Source organism: Sarcophilus harrisii, chromosome 3 (genome assembly GCF_902635505.1).
Source record: "Sarcophilus harrisii chromosome 3, mSarHar1.11, whole genome shotgun sequence".
NCBI classification, from domain to species: domain Eukaryota; kingdom Metazoa; phylum Chordata; class Mammalia; order Dasyuromorphia; family Dasyuridae; genus Sarcophilus; species Sarcophilus harrisii.
Genome location: NC_045428.1, coordinates 409,125,050 through 409,150,261, shown reverse-complemented (window position 1 = coordinate 409,150,261; position 25,212 = coordinate 409,125,050). Strand labels below are relative to the sequence as shown.

At 31.5% G+C, this 25,212-nt stretch overlaps 1 protein-coding gene across 2 annotated transcripts in view; it reads right to left on the bottom strand.

Annotated features, from left to right (window-relative positions):
- The window catches only part of SCN3A (sodium voltage-gated channel alpha subunit 3), a 134,209-nt gene that overhangs the window by 43,013 nt on the left and 65,984 nt on the right, over positions 1-25,212 (bottom strand). Inside the window, exons 11-17 of one of the 2 annotated variants that reach the window (XM_031960554.1) lie at positions 23,697-23,981; positions 18,471-18,821; positions 17,165-17,297; positions 13,165-13,403; positions 5,602-5,775; positions 4,161-4,517; positions 1,665-2,141 (exon numbers count right to left, since the gene is read on the bottom strand). In XM_031960554.1, coding sequence (XP_031816414.1) covers positions 1,665-2,141; positions 4,161-4,517; positions 5,602-5,775; positions 13,165-13,403; positions 17,165-17,297; positions 18,471-18,821; positions 23,697-23,981 — 2,016 coding nt within the window. Of the gene's footprint in view, positions 1-1,664; positions 2,142-4,160; positions 4,518-5,601; positions 5,776-13,164; positions 13,404-17,164; positions 17,298-18,470; positions 18,822-23,696; positions 23,982-25,212 lie in introns of those variants that run through there. The other variant, XM_031960555.1, reaches the window with a different exon arrangement.

Sequence of the window (25,212 nt, the reverse complement as noted above, 5' to 3'; positions counted from 1 at the left end):
AAACGGTAAGTTTCTTGCAAGCAGAGTAAAGCTCATATTCCTCTGCATCAGGTAAGCCTATGGCTGGACTTGTTCATGCTAAATAAATAATTTTGGATTGATGGATTCTTTCTTTCTTTCCTTGTTCCTTCCTTCCTTCCATTTTTACTTCTTTCTTTCCTGCCTTCATTCTTTCCTTCATTTGTTCCTTTCTTTCTTTTAAATCTAAGCCTGGAATAAAGGAACAAATTATTTTTTAAGTGTGAATAACTTCAATTATATTTAATTTCATGAAGTAGACTCTTAAAGAATGATAAGAAAGGAAAAAAATAATCAAATATTTTTATGTAATGCTTTAAAGTTTACAAAATGCTTTCTCATAACTTATGATGTGTTGACAACTGTGATATTTCTATAAAATGGCTAGGGTAATATGAGTTGTTACTTGGTTACTCTGTAGTAGGAATTTAGATGTTAGATAATTTGGAATAAAAATACTACATTCATACTAAAAAAAAAATCTGGTCCCAAAACAGAATTAGACAGCATTATGGATCTGATTACTATGCTGGCAATACTAAGCCTACATAGCAAATCTTCGAGTGTTCTGATGTTTTCTATTGGCAAGCTAGTATATCTTGAAGAAGGAATTGAAGAATTTACAATAACCTTTAATCCTTATCTATATAACAAACATTGAGGTACAGCATTGACAGCATTAATTTTACTATCATTTAGTTCTAGTGGATATTTTGAATATCCATGTTTGAAATTTGCAGTAAAAAAGGCAAGAACATATATATATATATATGAAATAAAGAATTTAAAATTGCTTTAAGCCATCAGGTCTCAGACTAAAGAACTGATTTCTTGTTCTAATTGGCAAAAAGATAAGTAACTGTCACAATTTCTATTTTTCTTAAAAATTAAAGCATATATATATATATACATATATACACACACATATAAATACACACACTTCTCTATATAAATATATCAAAAGACAAAACACTAAAGCTGTGTCCCATGAATGCCTGAGAAGAGTTTTTTTGGAACTATTGTAAGAAGGCAAGAAGACATTCATTGCACTATTCTTTTCCAGTTGATTAAAAATATCAGCTTATTTACCCCTAAACATGCAACACTTACTCAATATCCCACCCACTTTTCAAATATGTTCAGACAGTGAAATTTTAGGTACTTATATAATTATCATTAATTATATTTATAGTTTATGTAGGTTCAGATATGTATGAATATCAATATTAAAATAATCTATTTTGCCAAAAGTATACCATAAATACATATTGTACTTCAAGTGCATACTTGAAGTAACTAAAATATAATACATAGAATTTCCCAAAGAAAAATGATGTAATGCCATGGCTGTATGGGGAACAACCATGTTTAAAAGGCCCAAATAGAATTATTGGAAAGACCTTTTTTTTTAAAAACAAAATTTAGAAAAAAAAATTTTTGAGAAAATTAATTTGTAGGTCTTTCAGCGACATCAGTTTGCTATGGAAAATTGTGTAGGCTCCCTAAAAATAGATTCAATGCTATGTGGTTCATATACTTATCATAATTATTATATCTATTATCCTATTGATATGTAACTAAAGAACATTAAACAAGTACATCAATATCAGAGGTTGTACAAATGCAACTTAAAAAAAAATTCATACCTCTTTGCTTTCTTCCAGTTCTGACTCACTGCTGAAATCTTCAGTATTTAAGTTTTCAAAATCAGATTCCCCAACTGCAATTGGTACTGTTACAGTAAGACTGGGGTTGTTTATGAATGACATGTAATCATTTTCATCAATTATATATTTTTCCACGCTGCTTCCTGTACCTACACCACTGGTAGTTCCATTACCATCTTTCAGATAATTAAGGTCTTTGCTTATTTCAACTGGAGTATTATTGGAAATGCAGCTTTCTATCTTATTGCCTTCAAGGACTTTGATTTCTATAGCTTTTGGCTTTCCAACAAAGGCTTTTTGGACACATTCCCGTATTTCTTTTTTCACATAATCTATCCCCTTCTGCATTCTCCCCACAGCAATCTGGAGATTGTTCATTTCATTATCATCATCAGTAGCGGCAAGATTGTCTGAACTAAATGAGCTCAGCAGCAAGGCCAGAAACAGATTCAGTACCTAAAGGAAAATAGGAGATAAATGTAACTTCTTTCATTTTTACAAATGTTTGAAATCTTCAAACTCTAAAGTCTCCAAATAATTAAAATTCAGTATCAAGTATTATGAAGAGGTGTGGGGTGGTTATGAATAGGCTGCAATATATAACAAATTAGGAATTATGAAGCTCTGGAGTAAAGGATATTATTAAATAAATATATGACTGAAAGAAAAGGTGGGCTAAGCATATGGTGAAAGCAAGATAGCACTAGTAAAATAATCTGTTAAAAATAGTTGAGCCCTTTTACACCTAATACCAAAACAAATATTAATCTTCTTTTTGTCATCAAAAGGATAATGAAACATCACAAACTTCCCATCCATCCTTGTCTCCTGCCTTCCCACCCACAAAACCAATGAAAGTATCTAGTTATATAAATCAAATATTAGATAGCAATCATGGTAAGTCAGAATGACCAACAGAACAGTATCTTCAAACTGTTACATGTTGGCATTAGCTAGTACTGCCATGACACATTTATAAAAGCCACTCTTTTGTCCCTCACTCCCCCAAGCCAGAAGAAGGACTTTATTGGTTTTGGCTTCTCCTTTATTATTGATTTTCACAAGTTTATTCCTGGCTTAATTGTAAAACAATTTGTAACAATCAGTGTTTGGCCACTGTTAGTGACTTCGGATGTAGGCTGCCTCAAATAAAAACTGCTTCTGACAAAGGGTTCTTAGAATAGGGCAGTTTATCTTAAGTAAAATTTCTAAAGAACAGATTGCAGGTTTTAATTGCTCTCATCATAAATATACTTTGCAATTTGTGTGTGTGTATAATTTAAAAGAGAAGCATGTGCAGATACTTTGAAACATAATCGTGTATACAAATTGCTTTTGTCTCTTATCTTTTTCACCAATAGAATATGAAATGAGTGGAGAAGCTAGCTGAAATTCCAGCAATAGCAGCAGGAAATGTGGAAGCAATTAAATGTTAAAGTAACAAGCTATGATTGATCCACTTGTAGTCTACTGTTGCTGACATAAAGGGAAATTTATTTAGAAATATTTCTGTGGTGTAAAGTGTCTCGTCAAATTCATTATCGATGTGGTAAGCAGACATACATGGTACATTAAAGTCCTGGTTTGTTTTCTATCTCTCCTCTAGATTCTTTTAACGTAAAAGCCTCTCAGTTTTGCAATCCAAAAAGAATAATATTATACATGCTATATAATATACATAATTTTACATATATGATAATATATAATGTATATATAATTATATACATATACACGTGTGTGCATATATATGTATACATACATACATACATATATATATATATATATAAAGAGATAGCTATATCATGTTACTGCTAGAGTTTTTCAAGAATGGAAGCTTCCATTTCTTCTAAGAGGACAGTCTAATAATACTAGCTAGAACTGCTATTGATCATTTAAAGACAAGTGAGACATTTTAACATTAAGCAATATAAAATCACAGTTCTTATATTTATATTCAATTATGTCTCCAGTAAGGACGCTGCTCAAAATAAGTAATAGCTTAGAAATTGCCCACAAATTTGAGAAATCTAAAGAGTTTCTATAACTAAGATTCAAGTCTCTAGTTTCTTTTTTCCTCTTTCTAGGTAATTCAAACTGATAACAGGAAGGAAAACTCTATACCTTATTTCTCTTTATGTCTTTGCACTCAAGCCCTAACACAATATTTTGTGCTTAATAGGAATTCAATAAATATTTGTTTAAGGAATGAATTATCAGTAAAAGAATTCTAATTCTTTTTGGATTTCTGTTGTCAATAATTATACATAGTTAAATACAGTAAAATAAATAGAATCGGAGTTCCAATTCCCTCAAAAGTTTGATGGTCATCTGACATACCTCCTCATTTTTGAAGAACATTATTAGGGAATAAAGACACTTCTGTCAGAACCACAATGTTCCTGTATCCATATATATGTGGACATGTATATAATTTATGACAAATATATCTTTGAATCATTTGGAATGAAAACATACCACTAGGTTCCCAATCACCATGACCAACATGAAAACAATAAGGCACATGGTTTGGCCTGCCACCTCCATACAGTCCCACATGGTCTCTATCCATTCTCCACACAGCACCCGGAACACAATCAGGAAGGAATGGAAGAAGTCATGCATGTGCCAGCGTGGCAGTGTGCAATCACTGTTGATCTTGCAGACACATTCTTTGTAGCTCTTGCCAAAGAGCTGCATGCCGACCACAGCAAAAATGAAGACAATGATGGCTAGTACCAAGGTCAGGTTTCCCAGAGCCCCGACTGAGTTGCCAATGATCTTTATCAGCATATTCAGTGTTGGCCAAGATTTTGCCAATTTGAAAACCCGGAGCTGGAAACAAGGGGAAAGATGCTTTCAGTATTAATCATGATGAAGATTTGGAGGATTTTTATTTTGCCTGAAATGTTGTCGGTATATCTTTAAATGATGATGAAAGTCAATTTACACTAGGCCAATTCTGTTTGATACTTAAATAGAAAATTGAGTAATATTGGTGCCCCAAACTAAGAAATTGTATTATTATGGAAGTGTTTATGTTACATGAAATTACTGTAAAATAATGAAGGAATAATGAATACTTAGTGATAATAAATAGAACCAAAATTGTTGAAGCAAATAGAAAGCTAGCCTAAAGGCCAAGAACAATTTATGTCCCATCTCTGACATGTGTGACCCTTGCTAAGTAACTTAACTCTTCCATGCTCTAGGCAATTTTCTAATTATGGAAAAGGTACTAACTTTCATGATTAGAGGGTGTTCCCTCACATGAGTGTTATCTGTACCAATGAAAATCCAGATCCAGTCTTTATTCTAATCTTGTAGATTGACAAAAACCTTCTTAAGGGATAGTTAACTCAAACTCCTTATAGTATAGGTAAGAAAATGAAATTAATTTTTACAAAGTTGATTTTCAAATTATTTTTAAATTAAATAAGGAAAAAGTTTGATATTTTAAAAAATAAAATATCTTTTTCCTCAAATTTTAACCATTGTATATAGATTGTGCTAAATACTTATTGAAAAGGCTTATATTAAAAATGTCATAAAATTTAAATTTGAGGTAGTTAACTGCTCAGATTAGTGAATTCAATATATAATATTAATAATAATATAAATTTAATTATATTAGACATAAAACAATAACAAAAAGTTTCAAGCTTCAAAAGCTCATTTTCTGATCCTTTATTATTATTATATATAATATATTATTATATACATAATAATAATTATTATTTACAATAATAATCCTCTTAGTTTTTGGATCATAGGCATTCATATGGATGCATTTAATGGAAATTTCATCCTCACATATTAATATTTTTTGAAAATTCCTGATAATAAAACGTATGATTATATTCAAAATAAACTTGATAATAATAAAAGCAGAATATAAAGATAGTGATTCTCCAGCTACCAGTCTAAATGATCGGAGAACTGACAATCCTTCCACGTTGGCCAGTCCGAGCTCCATTAAACTAAGGCTGACAATAATGCCATCAAAGATATTCCATCCCTCTTGGAAATAATAATATGGATCCATGGCAATTATCTTGAGAACCATTTCGGCTGTGAAGATTCCAGTAAATACCTAATGTAAAATATAAATGGTTACTCTCATAACATTAAAAAATTCTAATAGAATTATTTATAATCCAAAGATTCAAAAAAGGGAACACTATGGTAGCTCTTAAAATTACTCTAAATTAGAAAGTAATTTGATGGTGGAACATGTCTGTGAAAGTTTAGGAAATTTTTCAATGTATTTTAAGACATTGAACATTTTCTTCAATTAGAAAACAATTTATATTTTAAATTACCAAATGCCAGCATTGTTTCTAATCTGTGACTGAATGATTTCTAAAATAACTGCAATGATGAAGTCCCTTCATCATTACCTTTTTTCATTGCCAAATTAAATTTTTTTTAAATTTTCACTTTTTTGAAAGGAATAGTCATATATCTTTTATTTGGAAAAAAAGCAATCACTTATAAATATTTACAATTCAAGTAAAATTATCATCAAATAACAGAATAATGGTATTCTTTATGACTTTTTAAAAATTTAAGGCACATAGTGTTCTAATTGTAATATTATAAACATCCCCTAAACAATAAGAACATGTTTTCACAACTGTTGTAAATTAGTGATCTTTGGATGCATGCATGCCTCTAGATTAAGGTTAATGAATTCATAGAGCAAGGAACCAAAGATTTAATTAAAACCTTTGGAATATATCTTTAGTATTCAAATATCCTTAATTAAGATTAATGGGTTATCTTAGCAAATAGCTAAAATATTAATTGAAACAAGAAAAGAAAACGATAAAAATATTCAAAGTTTGTGTTAGCTAAAAAAGAGAGGTTAAAATGACCAAGAAGATGGAAAGGGACCTATCAAATTATATTTCCAGGAAAATATTAAATAAATCACATTAACTTGGAGTAGTTGAAGACTGTATTTTAAAGAGGTACAGTCAAGCTTACCATCTGTTTAGTTGTCTATTGTGCTTTAAAGGAACATTGTAAAAGTGAATAAGCTCCAAAACATGTCGTCTCCTAAAGTACAACTTTAATACAAAGAAAATGATCAGCCTTTCTAAGTGTGTCAATGTTGATAAAACCCCAAATTTCCCAAACTACAGAAAGTGCTATATAGGTGAATTCAGTGACTGGCTCATGAAATGATATTACCTACTCACTGAAGCAGAGGAATATTTTACATTCCAAAAATTTATACATAAATATATATTTATATACATGCATAAACACACATACATATATATATATATATATATACACAGACATAATTTGTTAATGTATATAGTAGGAAAGCGACAGTCTTCATTTTCAATGGAATTCTTTACTTTGGAAGAAAAACTCAATCACAGAATCTCTTAAATATATGATTGCCTCTATACTTGTACAATATTGTTTACTTAAATTTCTTACATTATAATAATAATAGTATTTTCTATAGTGCTCATATGTACAAAGCTAAGTACTAATGTGGTAAGCATTTTATAAATTTCATCTCATTTGATCCTCACAACAATCCACAAATGTTCTATGTAAATAGTATTTGAACTACCTAAAAATGCTGTTCATGAAGAAGGCGATTTGCAAATCTTAATGCTGTTCAATTTGATGATCATCACCCATCCCATCAACTTGATAGGCTTGCAAAACCTTTGTTAGAAGAGGGTACCTCCTAGAGAACAAACCAAGTACACTAGCATTTTGCTGGGAAAGATATGCCCTAGACCTTGCTAAAAGGACACAAGGAACTCCCCTAATTGGTCCCCAGTCATTTATTTATTTAAAGATGCATGAAATTGTCAGTCAGGGGAAACTTGACTTTTGTCAGTTTCCTTTCCTCTCCCAATAATGAGTTGTAAAAAGGTTTGCTCTTCTAAAACCCCTTTGTCCCTTTTAGTCTAAGTGCCACAAGGGAAAAGAAAGGATTTTTCTTGTGTCCTTTCTTCCTTCCTTCCACACTGTAGCAATGGCAACTTTTTTTTTTTTTGTAAACATTCATTTTTAATTATCAAAAGTGTCTTCCAAAGGATAGCAGAAAATATGCATTTGCCCAGACAAACTTTAGATTGAGTTTTAGGACCTTCCAATTCCTGGCTGTCCTTTTCTAACTGTTTCTTTTTTCCTTTGAACAAGTCAGTTTCTAGTGATACTGAAAAATGGAAGTTTCCAAACTCAAAGATTAACTGATAGTTAATCCTGAGTTTCTGAGTTTGGGATTTGTATACCAGCAGTCCAGAGGTTAAAAGTTTTCATAACAGAATGATTTTTAGTAGATAAAAGAACCATTGATAAGAAAATCCTGACGATGAAGGACTAAAAAACCTACCGGAGATCTGGGCCATACCAACCCTCCATGGTAATAACTGTGAATAACTAAGCAACATTCTCACAAAGGATATTTACCTTCTAGGACATTGTAATAAATGTAATGGATTAAGTGACTATTATTTTTTTTCTTTTCACATTTTAAATGTACTTATTCAAGAATGCCTGTAAATCTATTATGTTCTATATTTTTTTGTGATGGAGGAAATAAAAAGCTCTCCAATATCAGATGACTATATTCTGTATAGAGTACTTTATAGAGTAGTAGAACCTGTTACCTACTTTGGAAGAAATACTAAATGGGAGCCATACTTAACTTTATTTTAAAGATTTCCTTGGACTTTTATGAAATTGGTGTATATGGGGCGAGAGTCCCTTATGGTGGAGTCCCTGGGCCACAAGGTACATACACTGGTTTATATATTTATATCCATAATTCCAATGTTTGATCCCCCAGAAATATTTGAAACCATTTCAAAACATGTACTTTAGAGAAATATCTTTCTACATTATTTAATCTATCAATTAATTAATCATTAAACACTTATTAAGCACTTATGTGCCAGACAATGTGCTAAGTGCTGAGAATACAAGAAACAAATGAGTGTCTGCCTTCAAAGACCTCATGTTCTTTAATGTAAATAATCTGAAAGTATTTATAATTTTATTTACATGTTGTTTAAAACCCTGATTGAATCTGCATGGGATAAAACATATGGAAACTTGTGTAACTAAATTCTTTTTATGGCAAAGAAACAAAAAATGTTGGCAGAAACATTAGCATTTCATTATAGGTAGAAGTCAACTTAAAGGTCTTGGAAGCTATGTGACAGTAGCCAGTATGAACTTCATTTTCATCTTACAGTAGAAAAGAAATTAGAACTCTAATGGAAACTTTTCATTAAATGTTACCTGCTTTTTGAAATGAAACTTTACTTCTGTAAAATGTGGTCCTGACAAAATGATGCTTTTTAAAATCCAAACAAGACTGCTTAGCAAGTAGCATCCACTTGGAAGGACCAGAATTATACTTATTCCATTTATATAGAGGTGTTAGAGAAGTTTAAGCATTAACATATGGAATATTTATAATGATTCCACATAATTTTTCATTGGCCTGAGAATTAAAGAATATGACTAGCTAGCTCTGTAACTTTGGGCAAGTCATTTAATTTCCTTGATTCCCCAATTCCTTAATTTATAAAAAGGAGTTGAATAAAATAATCTCTGAGTTTTCTTTCAGGTCTACAATTCTGTGGTTTATAAGAGAGATATCTTTGAAGCTTTAAGGGATACATTGAAGAATAGAATCCAGATAGCAACAGTATGGAAGCTGGTCTGAATCTAACAGAATACTGATAATAATCAAGGTTCCAAAAATCAATTTCCCATATATAAGTGAGGTGTCTCTATGCCATAATTCATGTGAAAAAGACTTTAGAGTTTTAGTTAACTATAAACTCAATATCAGTCAATATAATATGACTGAAAAAAGTTGATATGCTTTTGGACTACATTAGAAGTCTAAGGTTTGAATAAGAGAAGAAATGATCCTACTATATTATATTTTACTCAAACCATATTGGGAAAATTGTTTTCAGTTATAAGTACAACATTTTAGGAAGGGCATTGACAATCTTTTAAATATGGAGATTAACCTTATCTATTCAGGGACTCTGAACTTTAGAGACCAGCAAAATATAGGAGTAGAAAGACAAACTGGGACCAGATTGTGAGTAGTACTAAAAACCAGTCAGAAGAGTCTGAACTTATTAAAATAGGGAATAATTTTTGTTTTTTAACAGAGAAGTGAGAGGGTAGAAGTGAATAAGGTAAGAATATTGCTGTAACAGTAGTATGTAAAATTAAATGGATGGGAGAAATTTTAGAAAAAAAAAGAAAAAGAAAATGACAAAATAAGTGCCCAATTAGATATGAGGAATGAAATAAAGAGTCAAAGGTGAATTCTAGGCTTTTATCTTGGTGACTGGGTGAATGGTGGTACCTTTGGGGAAAATGGATTTATTAAGAAGGAGAGTTTGTTTGAGGGAGAGAATAATGAATTCGATTTTTGACCTGTTAGATTTGCTATTATGGTAAGCAATTGACTAGATTGAAACTAGAAATCCATGAGTATAGATAAGCTTAGAGATAAAGAAAATCATTTAATCAAGGGTAGAGCTTTAGAGGAGCTCTGTATTTTAAGATTGGAGGAAGAGAAAGCAGCAAAAGAAATCAAAGAGTAGAGGGTCATAAAAGAAGGAAGAGATTCAGCAAATTTGACTGTCATAGAATCCTAAGTTAATTAACTCTGTTATTATTCAGAGCAGCTGGTATCAAGTTTTGTGGTTTAAAATTCCACAACTTTTGTATATGTCTCTTTTACTACTTAGAACATCACCATCCTAGAGTAGACCCCCATAAGTTCATGCCTGTACTGTTGTTCTGCTTGGTTTTTCTATCTCTCCCCACTCTATTCCATCTTGTATTCAGCTAAACTCTAAGTGTTCCCTATTATTTCCAGTATTAAATATAGCATCCTTAGTTTGGTTTTTTTTTTTAAAGCTCATCAAAATCTGTCCCCTTCCAACCTTTTCAATCTTCTTAAACTTTATTCTCCTCTATTTACCCTACAATGTAGTAACATTGACTTTCTTGCTGTTCCTGGCAAATGACACATACTCCAATGTTCCATCTATAGCTTTCCTGACTTCTTTCAAGACTCAGGTCAAATCCTAACTTTTTCAGGAACCTTATTGCTAGTATATTCCTTCCAATGTGTGTGTGTGTGTGTGTGTGTGTGTGTGTGTGTGTCTGTATGTGTGTGTGTGTGTGTGTATTTGTATATGTGTGCATAAAGGTACATATGTATACACATATATATATAAGCAAGAAAGAAAACAGTTTATACACAGCCAATTTACTCCTCTAACATTATATAGTTAGTTAACAAATATGTATTAAATGCTAAGCATTAGAGAGACAAAGAAAGGACAAAAATGTGGTTCTTTCCCCCAGGGGGGTTAAAATTCTGATTGGAAAGACAGCTATTATGTAACAATAAATATAGACAGACATATTTGGGTATATGTGTATGTGTGTGTGTGTGTGTGTGTGTATATATATATATATATATCCACATCCACATATATTCTATCTATACATACATGAATATTTCAATGTCCATATACATATTTATATGTATACACACAAATGTATATATGTATATATATATACAGATATGTATGTATACATGCTCATATAGCTCTATCTTATATTTACATAGTTGTTGTCTTTCCAATTAGAATATGAATACCTTTAGGGCAGGAACCACATTTTTTTCCTTTGGGTATATCCCTAGTGCTTCATATAGTCATTGCCACATAGTAAGTATTTAATAAATAATTGTTGTCTGACTGACAGCAAATTATTAAAAGAATAAGTCACCAATGTAAATTATCTTCTTTCTTAGTCAGCCATCAAATTTATCTTGGGAGGATTACAGTGAAAACCTTGTGTTGCCTCTGAACAGAAATGAATCCCTGAATCCACCCCTGAAGGAACCTGGACAATTCCTTGTGACTTTCCCCACTTTTAATTATGGTACATCAGCATGCTTCCAGTCTCTAACTTCAAAATGTCAGATAAATCTGACTTTTTTTCTCTCTGGCATTCAATAAGTAGCTCATCCCTTGCACCGGATCCTTCCCTAGAGGAGTTTCCACTCACATTTCTACCACCTACTGTAGGCCCTCATCACAAAATTATTATCATAGCCTCCTTGACTTTGGTCTTTTCCCACCCCAAACCAGATTTTTTGAAGCTGTCAAACAAATTATTTTCTCTATTGTATAAGTCAAATCTGTGCTAAAAAAAAACACCACAAAACCAAACAAACTTTAGTGAAGCTGTATTGAGAATAGAATGAAATATAAACTCTTTAGCATTTTAAACTCTCCCTAATCTGGCTCCAAACTAACTTTCTGACTTAATTTCTATAAACTGTGATCTAAAACACCATACTTGCAGGGCTACTTAGTCCAATCCTGGAAGCTACCCATCAATCCCCATTCTTTTTGAATTGTTATGCCTCCAGCAAGAATTTACTCTAAGTTTTCACAAAATGCATATAATAGGTTAAAGACTGTTTTTATTCTATGCCTTAGAAAATACAAAGGATTTGTAAGGTCTCTTAAACAATGCACAAAACACATAACAGATTTCATTATGGTTCATAAACAGTAAATACAATTCTCCTTCCATTCATGACTTCTACTTTCCAAAGCAACATGTTCAGTCTTCCAGACTTATAAATTCATCCTGTGATTTGTTCTTCCCTTGTCAGGGAAACAGACTTGAAACAGATAGAAAGGCAACTCCCTTCCCAGTGAGCTTGCACTATTCAAATAACCCTTACAAATAAGCTGGGAATACACCTCATCTTTTACTCTCAGGCCCTCTTCCAGAAATCACATTCTTAGGGTTTTTAGGGAGGCAATTCTAAAACTGATATCACACAGGAGTTTCACTCTTTTTAAAAGAAAGGTGAAAATCAGAATTCCTGCCACTCAGACCAAGTGATTTCCTTCTCCTTAGCTACTCTGTGTTTGGGAGATTACACCAGTGCCTCTACTAGAAGGACTTGGAGGGACACAAAGTTTAGATTGCATGATGGACTTTTGTACAATCATTACATCTGGGAGTTTGTCAGGAAAGTTCTTCACTCTCTTAGAGGCATTACAGCTTCATTTAGGTCCAGTTCACTGTGCCTTTGCACAAATAATTCCCATTGTCTTGGTCCTTCCTTACTTCTTCACTCACTGAATCCCTATCTTCCTTCAGAATCTATCTCAAGTGCCCCTGGAGTCTGTCCAAATATTGTTATTAACATTGTTTCCCTATTGTAAGTACAGTATAGTTTTTATATAAGTATATGTTGCATTTTCCCAATAGAATTAAACTGAAGCAGAGTGCTGATTTCATTTATTAAGAGTGTCTAGTTTGGTATAGTAGGCACTTATTTAAATGTTGAATTGAATTATATTCTGACTAATATACATGAATTTTCCTAATGAAATATATTTGCATATCACTTTGTTTATTCAGATGGACTTACCAGGTTTCCTACAGACAGAACACTGTTGAATTGCTGAGTCATAGGATAGTGTTCCATGGCCATAAATAGAGTATTTAAGACAATGCAGATGGTGATGGCAAGATCAACAAATGGATCCATCACAATCAGATTAACAATGTGTTTCACTTTTAACCATGGATCCCAGCAGTCCCAGATGAGGAAAGTATTAGCAAATCTATACCAACATGGTGGACATTTCTGTCTGGATTCTTCAAGTTCTAGGAGGAAAGAGGAGGAATTAAAAAGGACATAGTTCCTCATTATTGCTAATAGGTCAAAATTATTTTTTTTTGCTAAGATTGAACCTGAAATTTAAAGAACAAATATTCATGACACTAAACTTAACTCACTTTAGAAAACAAATCCATTAGCTATTTTCATGGATGTTTATTGATAGGAGTTTCCTTTATATATTCTATCACTGGCTTTAATCCAATTTAAGAATGCTTCTACTAATATAATAATTTAATTCTGATTTAAGTGACTGAGCTTATTTGGGCTAAAAAGCTATATGTATTGCTTATTGAGGCAGAGCTTTTTGTCTAATTTATTAAGTCTATTTTTTCTAAAGTTACAGACACATTCCAATTTCACTTTATAATATCTTACTTTCAATATTTTCTAATACAGAGTTATTCATACAAGACAAATTCTCTTGTCTCTAAAGATTTATATACATTAAGAAAACATGTACATAAAAAGTTTGGTTTTAGATCTAGAAACAATTAGTTTCTACTTCATCCAACCTATTTCTGAGAATTGTTTTAAATTATAAGAAATTAGTGTTCTCAAAATCTATGAAAAATTGATTTAAAAAGAAAATTTTTCTAATTTATGTTTCTAAATGAAATGTAACAAAGACCAAAAGGTTATAAATTACTTTCAAATTTCACACCTGTATAACATGAATATTTTATTCAAAAACAGAAACCAAAATTGATGAATATGAGAAATAGTACCAAAAAAAAAATTAAAACCAGACTAGAATCAACAAGATCTTGATAAAGAAATTATTTCAGAACAGTTTTCTCTATTTAACCAAATCACTAATTAGTTAACCTGCCAGTTAAAATTAACACCAAATTAGAAGGATAATGAAGAGAAGATATTTCATGATTATGAGTTCTGACCTTACCTACTTGAGTTTTACTCTTTAAAAAAAATGAGAAATAGATAAAACTAAAGATATTGAGTTCAGTGAAAATCAACTTTATATAACAGTTTAACCATTTAGAACAATGACTCCTGGGGCAAAAAAAAAAAAAAAAAACTTAGCACCATTGGCAACAAATACGATTCCTTTACCTTAGCAAAGGGCAATGTTATTTTTTTTAATACAAAATTATGCTAAAACATTACGTAGGAGAATGATAAAACATTAGGATTAGTATTTCCTCACATCACTAAGAAATCCAGTAGAGGAAGAAAGGAACTATAAAAAGCTTCATAGGAGATCCAACTAAGATAGATCATTCCAAGAATACAAAAAATAAAAGCAAAATGGAACAGACTTGTTAGCATTTTGACAGAGATCTGTTTTTATTACCATTCATAGTGGAACTACCACAAATCAAGTCTAATATTATATTATTTAATATACTTTAAGAGGAAACATTTAACCTAAGAAAAATAAATAGATGAGTGTGGCTGGGCTTCACAAGATAAAAAAATCGTTATTAGGGTTGATTTCAATTTTCAAGGCACTTATATATTGATTTTCAAAATACTGTTTAGGGGCAAGTTTTGAAGAATAGAAATAATGGCATTACTATCAGAAAAAGTGACTCAGAAGGCTTTAATAAGTTTTCAATCCATATGTGTCTAATATCTCATCTGTATTGAAGGTATTTTTGATGAAAATATAAGAAAGGAATAGGCAGGTTTTCATAGATGATTTTCCACATCATAATGCTTTCATAATTGACTGAAGAATTAAGAATACAAGATCTCATATGTTCATGCTTTATTGATTATAAAATATTTTTAAATAGAGCAAAATGCAACTTTCAAGGCTTTCCTCCAATATGTTTTTGATGTGTTTTAAAATCACATAAGATTTCCTGATAACTTTTTTCAGTAATCCTTTGATTATAAATATTAATTGAGGTTTAAAACAGGGAGACATGCTCACCAAAGGAGTTCATCAGCATCACAGAAATTGTTCCAGGTTGAAGTCTATATTGAAAAGAGATGTTCGGTTTGTGGCTGATAATGTACACATTGCAGCAAGCCCTAGAATACTAGAGGGCTTACTAAATATGGCCAGTGGTTATGCTAAACAGATTTGCCTGGCAATCCACATGTCAAAATCAAGTAGATAATACCTCCTATTGGATCAATCATCAGTATTTTTAGCTTTCACATACACATACACACACTACAGATGAACAGTGAGCTAAGTCCAGAATTGGAATAAGAGGAGAGCATATGCGTTGGATTATATTTGGAAATTTATACAGTATTTTCAAACACCCCATGTGACTACCTGATCACAAATGCCCATCTATGCAATAATAGTATTTTCCCAGAGATACTAAATGATGACAATTCATAGAACACAGTGATATCCAAAGAATTAAAATTTCAATTGTTACAAAAGACTAATTTGTATCCTAAGAATAAATAGACTAAAGCATATTACCTATAGTGAGTTCAGTGCAAAGAATGCTGTAAAGGATATCATCAAAGAAATGTATAGCCAGAAAAAGAAGTAAACTGATTGAGTAATCAGAGAAAGGAATAATAAATGGATAATGAAGTATTGGATTAGCATCTACAAAACCTTTTTTAAAACCTAAAAAATGATATTCAAAATGTTGGGTATATCTTTTATGGACGATATATGGAAAAATATTGACAAGAATTACATGTGATAAGAAATCAATATGTACCAATGGAGGCAATGGTTATGCCACTTAAGTCATAGATCCATTGAAATATCTATGAGAGTGCAGAATATTCAAGTGTAACTTGAGTGTAACTATAAAAATAATGTACCTCAATGGCTATGCAAAAGTATGAATTACATTTTGTTATATTTATTCTTAGATCATAGGTTTAAGAAACTAGAGTCCTTAGAAATCTATAATAGGAAAGTATATTATTAAACCATATTACACACATACACACACACACAAATATACTCTCAAAAGGTCGATAATTAATAGTATTTTCTAGAGACTGTGGTATATTAGAATTAGTCAACATATAGCATGACACCAATCACACAACACTTACTTTCCTTGGGGGCATAGAGAAAATAAACTATGATGATGCAGTATGTATATAGTCTTTCTGACAAATTCATTTGGGGGGGAGGAGAAATGGTTCCATAGCTTATGCTTCCTTGACCTACTTGAAAGACATGAATAGATTTTTCTCTGGTCACATGAGAGTGACCAGTATGAATACTAATTTTTTAATGTGTCTGCTGCATGAAGGAAAGGAACCTTTCATCAATCACCATGACTAAGTGTGATAGAATTCCTGAAATGTCAAATTAATTTACCACTTTCCTTTCTATTACTGTAGAATATTGGTTTCTTGAGGTGGAGAAGAAAATCAAATTGATTTTTTTCTTGAAGTCCATATTACATGTTTTTAATCTACAACAGGATTACAAAGAGTTGTTTAAGCCAATGATTATGATTTGCTAAATTTTTGAATTCATAAGAAAACATGACAAGAAATTTATAATAATGCAGTAACTTGGTATGAGGTACAGTACTGTAGATCAGAGACAAAGCAAGACACAGAGAGGAAAAGTTTTAGAACTGCCTTTTTTTTTTAATCAAAAAGACAGTGCAGTATTCATTAGGAACTATATGAGGTCCCATCAGTCAGATTGCTATGATCTCATGTGTAATAAAATGAAATCTCAATATTCTAACTTTTCTACAAAATCAGATTAATTTCAGCAACTAATGAAGACCAGCATATTCCATAACAAACTCTGAGTTTTGCACAGCCCACTACATACCTTCCATGGTGTTAGTTAATATGCTGGCTATACTCATAGCTCTCTGTCTCCCAGAGGAATCTTCTAGCATCTCCATAGAAATTTGGTAAGAACTTAATCGCCTTTTTCTCACTTCAGTCTCTGTAGTGGTGCCCTGCAAATAAAAATACTGATGGCTCAAACCAGTATCTTAAATTGTATGCTAAAGCATAACAAAGCAACTAAGAGGACTTTTAGAAAGTCATGCTTCATGCAGATTTGTGTATAATGTAGTATAGATTATGAAATTTGTCGTTTGTTTGTAAATGAGCTTTCTTTATCTAAATTTGATAACTTTTACAAAGAATTTACCTGTTTGGTGAGTAATCAATATTAGAAATCCTAATAATATCACCATATCATTATTCATCTTCAAATTTTCAGGTGATAAAGATATCACTCTGATTTTCAATGATAACTTTTTTCTTTAAATGAACTAAAAGCCATTTATTTCCAGTCCTATATAAAATGTTTCTATTTTTAATTTGCTTGTTTATTTTGCTTATTTGAAGTAATAATGTTCAGTTTTATATGAACATTATTTTCCTCACAAAATAAAAATAAATATTTGAATTAAATATTCTTTAGATTGATTCATTTTCTTAAATGCTACATTACAACACTGACATTCATGGGTCAAATTTTTTTCTTCATGCACGAACACAAATGTGCACTGAAATGTGTGTGCTTTCCTATGCCATTGGTAATTACTTTGCATTTAAATTTCTACCCTGGAATCACATTAGAGGTCTCTAAGTCAAGACAAAAAAAAATAATGATTTTCATCTAGATTCTAGCCCTTTGAACATAGCACTGTTAGCAATGATTGATTTTCAGATTAAAGGTAGTGCTACCAAAAAAATTATCAAGTTAATATCTAAATTAATAACCAAAATTCAGAGTTGATATTTAATAGGATATTTATATATTGTTTTAATAATTATTTGAAATATTATAGAACATAGCAGTATATGACTATATACCTTTAGAATGAATGGATATATTGTAAAGATTCAGCATCAAAATTATTAATGCTAAGTATATGTACAAAATGCATTTCCTATTTAGCCTAATATTTTAGAAAATGAAAAGAACTCTTAAGGAATTCCTTAGATTCTTTGGTTCACCATTTGATTAGCCAGGCAGTGTTTTTGTGTTTCTTGTTGTATAGAAACACAAATTGATATAGAAAAGGAAGAGAGAGAGAGAGAGGAAAAAATACTACCCGAACTTGACCTATGTCAGATTTGCATATCATGTGAATAGTAGTGGGTTTATCTATTATCACCTCTGGTGGAAGATGTCCAGTAGGTGACGTAAGTGTTGAAGGTCCACCCACCAAGGAAACCACACCATTGCAATCCACAGTGCTGTGCATCTTCCCATTGGCTGGAAGCACTGGCACCACCATCCTGGATGACATACTGGCCTGACTAACGTTACTGTGGCGTCGTTCTCCATGTCTGTGCGGCACAAAGAGTGAATCTCTCCTGCTCTCATTGTCTTCAAATGTGCTATGCTCGTCATCAGCAAAATCATTTTCAGAGCCGACATCCTTTGCTCGACCTCTGAAGCTGAAAATGCTTGTTTTGCTATTACGCCTTGGGGAAAACAGGGAGCCACGGATGCTCAGCAGAGACTGAACACAGCAAAAAAGAAAAGGAAAGCAAAAATAAATTGAATGCATAAACCCTCAGTGTAGAGGGTGCCTTAGAAATAATTTCATCCATGCCCTTCATTTTGCATACAAGAAAACTGAGGCTTAATAAGGTTATGGCATGTTCACATTCACACTGATAATCACAGCAGCTAGGTTATTTTTGTTTTATAGCTATATTAAATTCTTAAGATTATTCAATTATGTTTCTTTTGGGTTGAGGGCAAAGTTAGTTGCAAAAAGTTCTTTTTGAATAGGAAGGCATTGTGACTGGAAATGAATACAATTTAGAAAATAATTCTTTCTGTTCCCTAACCTCCAAAAAACATGAATAATTTGTTTTGAATAAGAAATTATCAAAGGTTTCCCTCTCCCCTTCAAAGATCCTGGGAAAGAAGTATTCTCTCTTTTCTCCTTTTATGAATATAGAAGGAAATTAATTTTACTCTCATGTACCTGGGAAAACACAGAAAGCAAGTACAGATTAGTCATATCTGAGTGACCATCCATGAATTTAGAACAACATTAGTGCTTTTTTCCCCCATAGAGTTGCCTACAGCTTTTTTGATAGCTCCTAATGGTTAACTCCATTTAGTATTAACTCCATGACAAAAGTTAGGTGTTGGAATCAGAAAGATAAGTTCAAATTCTGTCTTAGATGCTTACTATGTGACCCTGGGCAAGTCACATAAAATCACTTCACCTAAATGAGAATAATAATAGTACCTACCTTATAGTTGTTGTGAGGATCAAGTGAAATAACATATGCAAAATTATTTCCAAACCATAAAATGCTATGTAAATTCTATCATCACTATCACCGCCATTTATTATTTTTTCATCATTTGATTAACCAGATAGTATTTCTTTATTGCTTATTCTGTAGAAATTTTGATTGGCAGAGCAGGAAAAAAAAAAGACTACCCAGGATTTACCTTTGTCAAATATATTTAAAATTTTAACACTGACAAGATAACGTAAAGCAGATAGATATGTAGCCAACAAAGGCTACAAAGATAGATTCTAGCAAAGAGAGGAAAAAAAAGGTCACCATGTTCTTCTGTTATCTTTTTAATGATAGTATAAGAAATTGTGATCCAAGGAGTGTCATCTACCACCTATGTTCACAAATAAATAACAGATATTAGTGTTGGAAATAGGGGTTGCAATCTAGCATCTAATCTGTTCTACTTTTTATGAACATCCTTTTAAAATCAACCATTTTATAGCTCATGAGAAACGCTCATTAGCGACACCAAATAATATGGTGTTTAGTGTAACATTTCAAAAATGATTCATGGAAAAATTACTCTATTTGCCACAATATTTCTCCCCAATTATCTGATGATTTATAATATGAATAATATATAAATATTATTCCATAGGTAGTAACAAATGTTTGCCCCTCTTATCCTTGTCCCTACTAGAACTCCCCACTGCTGTAAAGAATTTCCTCTCCTTTATTATGTCTTTCTTTCTTCCTCCTGTCCCCACCTTTAAGACCTCTCTGCCATTTCACCTCCTTTCCAACATGCATTTTTCATCTTTGCCTCAGTGCTCCTTATTCTCCCATCCTTATCCTTTTCTCTTCTCTTCAATATTTCCATAGCATTGGACCTTAAAATTAAGGGGAATGTAGGGAGAACAATTCTATTTCATTGCTGTTTTCCCATTCATTCCTCTTCTTTCATTGAACCAAGAACTGAATAACTATTACAATACACACTGAAAATCAGCAGTGTAAGTAATCATCTAGAAAGAGAAAGGAAAAAAAGACAAAGAAAGAAAGAGAAAAAAGAAAGAAAAAGAAAGAAGGAGAGAAAGAAAAAAGAAAGAGAAGGAGGAAGGGAGGGAAGAAGAAAGGTGATAGATGGTACTGCTGTACTCTCCCTTGGTCAGAACACTGTCTGGAATACTGTGTTCAGTTCTGAGACTGACGGAGGTGATCACGACGTGATAAAACTATCATGCAGCTTTTCCTTATTTAATTTCATTAGTAATTCTTTTTGTTGCTAAGAACTAGCATGTTGTTTTTAAATCTTAATCACTGAGACAAAGAATAAAATAAATGTGATTTATATAAAACTCTTAACTTGCAATTGATTTTAGTCATAAAAACAATAATTAGATAGAAAAAATATTTTAAAATTACACTGAGAAATATAGATCTTTATAATTCTCTGCCTTAGCTCAGCTCTTACATTGGCAGGAAAAATATTCATGAGACTGTTTAAATATCTAATAATAACTGCCATTATATAGTGTTTTAAGGTTTGCAAAGTGCTTTACACATATTTTCTACAACAACTTTGCTAAGCAAATACTACAAGCATTATCATTTTTATTTTACAAATGAGGAAATTGGGGCTCAGAGAGGTTAAAGTAATTTATCATATAACTAGTCAATGTCAGAGCCAGAATTGGAATCCATTTGTCTTTCCAATACTCTGTATTGCTTCATGACCCAGCTTTAGTACCAGAGATCATAGAACAGTATTATGTAGAAAGAAGACTTATCTTATAATCAGATGCCCTGAGTTAATGTACTCACTTGGATATTTATTAACAGTGTGTCTTTGGAAAAATCATTTCATGTTTGAATTATTAATTTACTTACTTGTAAAATAAAAGAGGTGACCAGATTTTTTCTAAGATTCCATATAGCCCAAGTATTTTGCATACTTATGACTAGTTATGAGTTAAAAGTGGTTTAAAAAACCTAGTGGTTTTTTCAAATGGGTAAAAATATGCTAGGAAATTAAACTCAAGGGAGCAAAACAGCATAGACCATTTAGTCTTACACCCTCATTGGATAGATGTGGAAATGAAGACTAAAGAAACTAAATACCATACAAGTAGCTTGTAGTAGGACCAATATCTTTATTAAAATTATGATTATTAAATAATAGAAATCATTTACTGTAAAAATGCTAGATTGTTTTGACATAGCAGAACATGTTAGAAAGAAAATCATTGCATGATTTCAAGATAATATAGAAATTTAAGAATTTTAAGAAGGGGGGAAAAGTAAACATAGGACAATGCTATGACCAATAATTTCTCAGGGATAATAAAACATAGAAATCCAATCTTTAAATAAAATTCCCATTATAGAAATAGAAATGAATGATAACAATTGATGGGAAAGTTTAAATAAAAATTTTAGTACTATTTCCTGACTAAATTACCGTTTTCAAATCATATGAACAACCAGTCCTTTCTTTTTATTCCATTCTCATCTCTCTACTACTCTTTTGGACATAGGTATTACTTTTGACTATTCAGGGTTTTTAATTCACTGATTTAAAACTTGCTGCAGGCATGTTCCTGCTAATGAATTCTGCTATATGAGGTACATTCACAGACTTTTTTGAGTCCCATTTCTTCTGAGGCATGTAAATAACTACAAGGGCAGACCATTGGAAATTGATACAATGTCTTTCAACAATAAATGTCAAAAGATAACTGATATGCCTGGATGAAAAGAGTTTCTACTCTTGGATTTCTCTATCTTAACTAAATCATAGGTGCACACTGGGGAAAAAAATCAAATAATTATCTACCTGCTTAATAATGGAGCAATTGTGGAAATAATTGTTTCCTTAAATATGAGTTGTATGTGCAAATAACATAGATATTCATATGTGTAAATATTCTATATATGGGCATATGTGAACATGTATATGGAAATATATAAAAGCTTTTTAACTCTAACCTCTATTTACTCATCTCTTTCAATTATTAATATGAGACTTTACAAATACTTTAATTCCACATACTGTCAAACCAATTTAATCTATAGAAATTCTGACCAAGAAAACTTAGTCTATAAATATGAAGGGGAAAAAAGACAACTTTAGTTCAATTGCTCTGAAATATTTGATTTTCTTTCACTCTATATTATAATTCTCCTTGCATTGAATAATTTTTTGCATTATGTTTGTGTAGAAAGAGCAGGATGGTGTGTTGTTGCTTTAATTTAGCCCTATAATTGGGACTTTTATGTTGCAGATGAATGTAATTCAAGATTCATAACAATGTGTTGTATAGTCCCACTGAAGCATTACAAAGAGTTCAAAGCTCAAATAGTACTTATTATTCTAGTTTCAGAAACATACATTTGCTCTGTTTTATTTTGCCAAAGAGTTCAAAGCTCAAATAGTACTTATTATTCTAGTTTCAGAAACATACATTTGCTCTGTTTTATTTTGCCTTTAAGACTATTCTTATATCCTACAGCACTGGTTGCATTGGTAGATAGCAATTAAATCAGAGGGAAAAATGAAAGCATCTTTCATTTTAATTTTCTCCTATAAGGCTTCCTAAACATAGGTACACTGCAGATGTGATAATGACATAATGGAAATCTACACTAGTATACCTTTCATTTATCCTGTCTAAAGATATAGGGTAGATTCATAGTAACATTTTTCTTCTAACTCTGTACCCAATTCAAAATTATAACTTTTGACAAATGTAGAATTTTTAAGGCAACTTGGGCATCTCGATTACAATTTCATTACTTTTTAAAACATGAAAATGGTAGAAAAATCCAAAGATACCAAATTGTCTTACCAAATAGATATTCCTAATTAACTGTTTCAGACCTATTAACTGAATTTCCTCAACATATGTAAATAATCATATCTGAACAAATGGGAAAAAATTAAATGGCTGTTTGTGAATTAGTGATTACTGTGAATTAGTGATTTAGTGAATTAGTGAATTAGAATTACTGATGAGTAAATAAATACATTAAAATGTAAGTCCATTCATTCTTTCACTTTTCCACACAGTGAAATCACAATTAAGTATTGCCAAAGCTTCCCATAGAGGGGAATTTATAAGAGTAAATACCTGGTGAGGAGAAGAGAATCTCTTTTCATAATTCAGTCTGCTTCCATCAACTGATATGTGGAAACTTCTTTGCACACTGTCTTCAGATTCAGATTTGGGAAACTTATCACTCTCTCCTTGAACTCCTCCAGGTTGCTCCTTCTGTTTTCTTTTCTTCCTTCTATTTCTTCTTTCTTTAGCACTTTTTGAGCTCAATTTTGATGCTTCTGAAGAACTTTCCAAGAGCTCCCCTAGCCCACCTATTCCACTGAAATCTCTTGATGCAGCTGATGCTGCTGCTACTGCCTATTGTGCCACAAAATCATACACTTTAGCATGCAGAACTTTAAAACATCACAAAATTAGCTTACAAATTATAACATATCAAAACATACTTCTAGTTTATGAGTTATAGTTGAAAAATATTTCTATATATTTAATTTTTTTACATATAAATTTATCTTATCCAATAGTGAACCTTGTTCTTCCATTTTGAGTTAGGTGAGATATAAATTAATAAGATTTGGGAGTCTCATGTGGGATGAATTTCTATGTTTCCTGGATCAGTCATTTAGTTTTTACTGATTAGCTCATGGAAAAAATGTTCCCTTATTACATCCATTGCCACTGATAGTATAAATTTCCTATGATATTTCGCAAGTGTTTCTGAGAATTTTGGTCGATTCATAATGACAGCCTAGACATTATGGGAGATTTCCACTGTCATAAGTACTGTTTATAACTGTCTCTTTGTATGTGTGGTGAATAGCCAAATGGTCACTTTAAGTATAGGAAAAGATACATTTTTCTCTTCAGAGGCATGCCTCCCTGTACTAACTACAGACTACAGTCCTTCCCAAAGAGAGGAAAACATATCCTCAGCTCTTTGTTTGGATTAAATTATGCCTTGAAGTTCATAATCTTAAATGAAATTCAAATTTAGATCATGTTTATTTATTGTATTTCAAATGTTTCCAATTAGTACTCAAGTTATTTACAAAATAAAGGATAAAATAGAACAAAATCTCATGATAAATTCCTATTGTTATGAGAATTCATAATATATCTCTCTTAAGTTTTCAGTTTTTAGCAGATTCTTTTAACTAAGACTACCTCATCCACTTCTGAAAGTTAGCCAAGTCTTAGGGGGGAAATGGCAACCATTCTATAATTTTATTTCAAGGATAAATATTTTCAACATTGAAATTCAAATGTGATTTATTTAACCATGACTACAGGAGAGAGTAGAAAAAATTGGTAAAGCATCCATCTCAGAAGAGCAAAAAAAGTACTATTAGATTATATCATATTACTAATGGAAACTCCTAGGACATAGCTTCTTTGTAGCCTGGCATTAGGACTATATTTTGAATGAATAAAAATGTTTTATCACTAAACTCATAAAAAAGAAAACAATCTTATTTCACCCCTCATGAAAGGCAGAGAATGTTTAAGAGACTAAAGTTAGATGCAGCAAGCAAGCAATTTGAGAAGTAGTTGTTGCTTACAGATATGGAAGCTAATTGAAATTTATAAA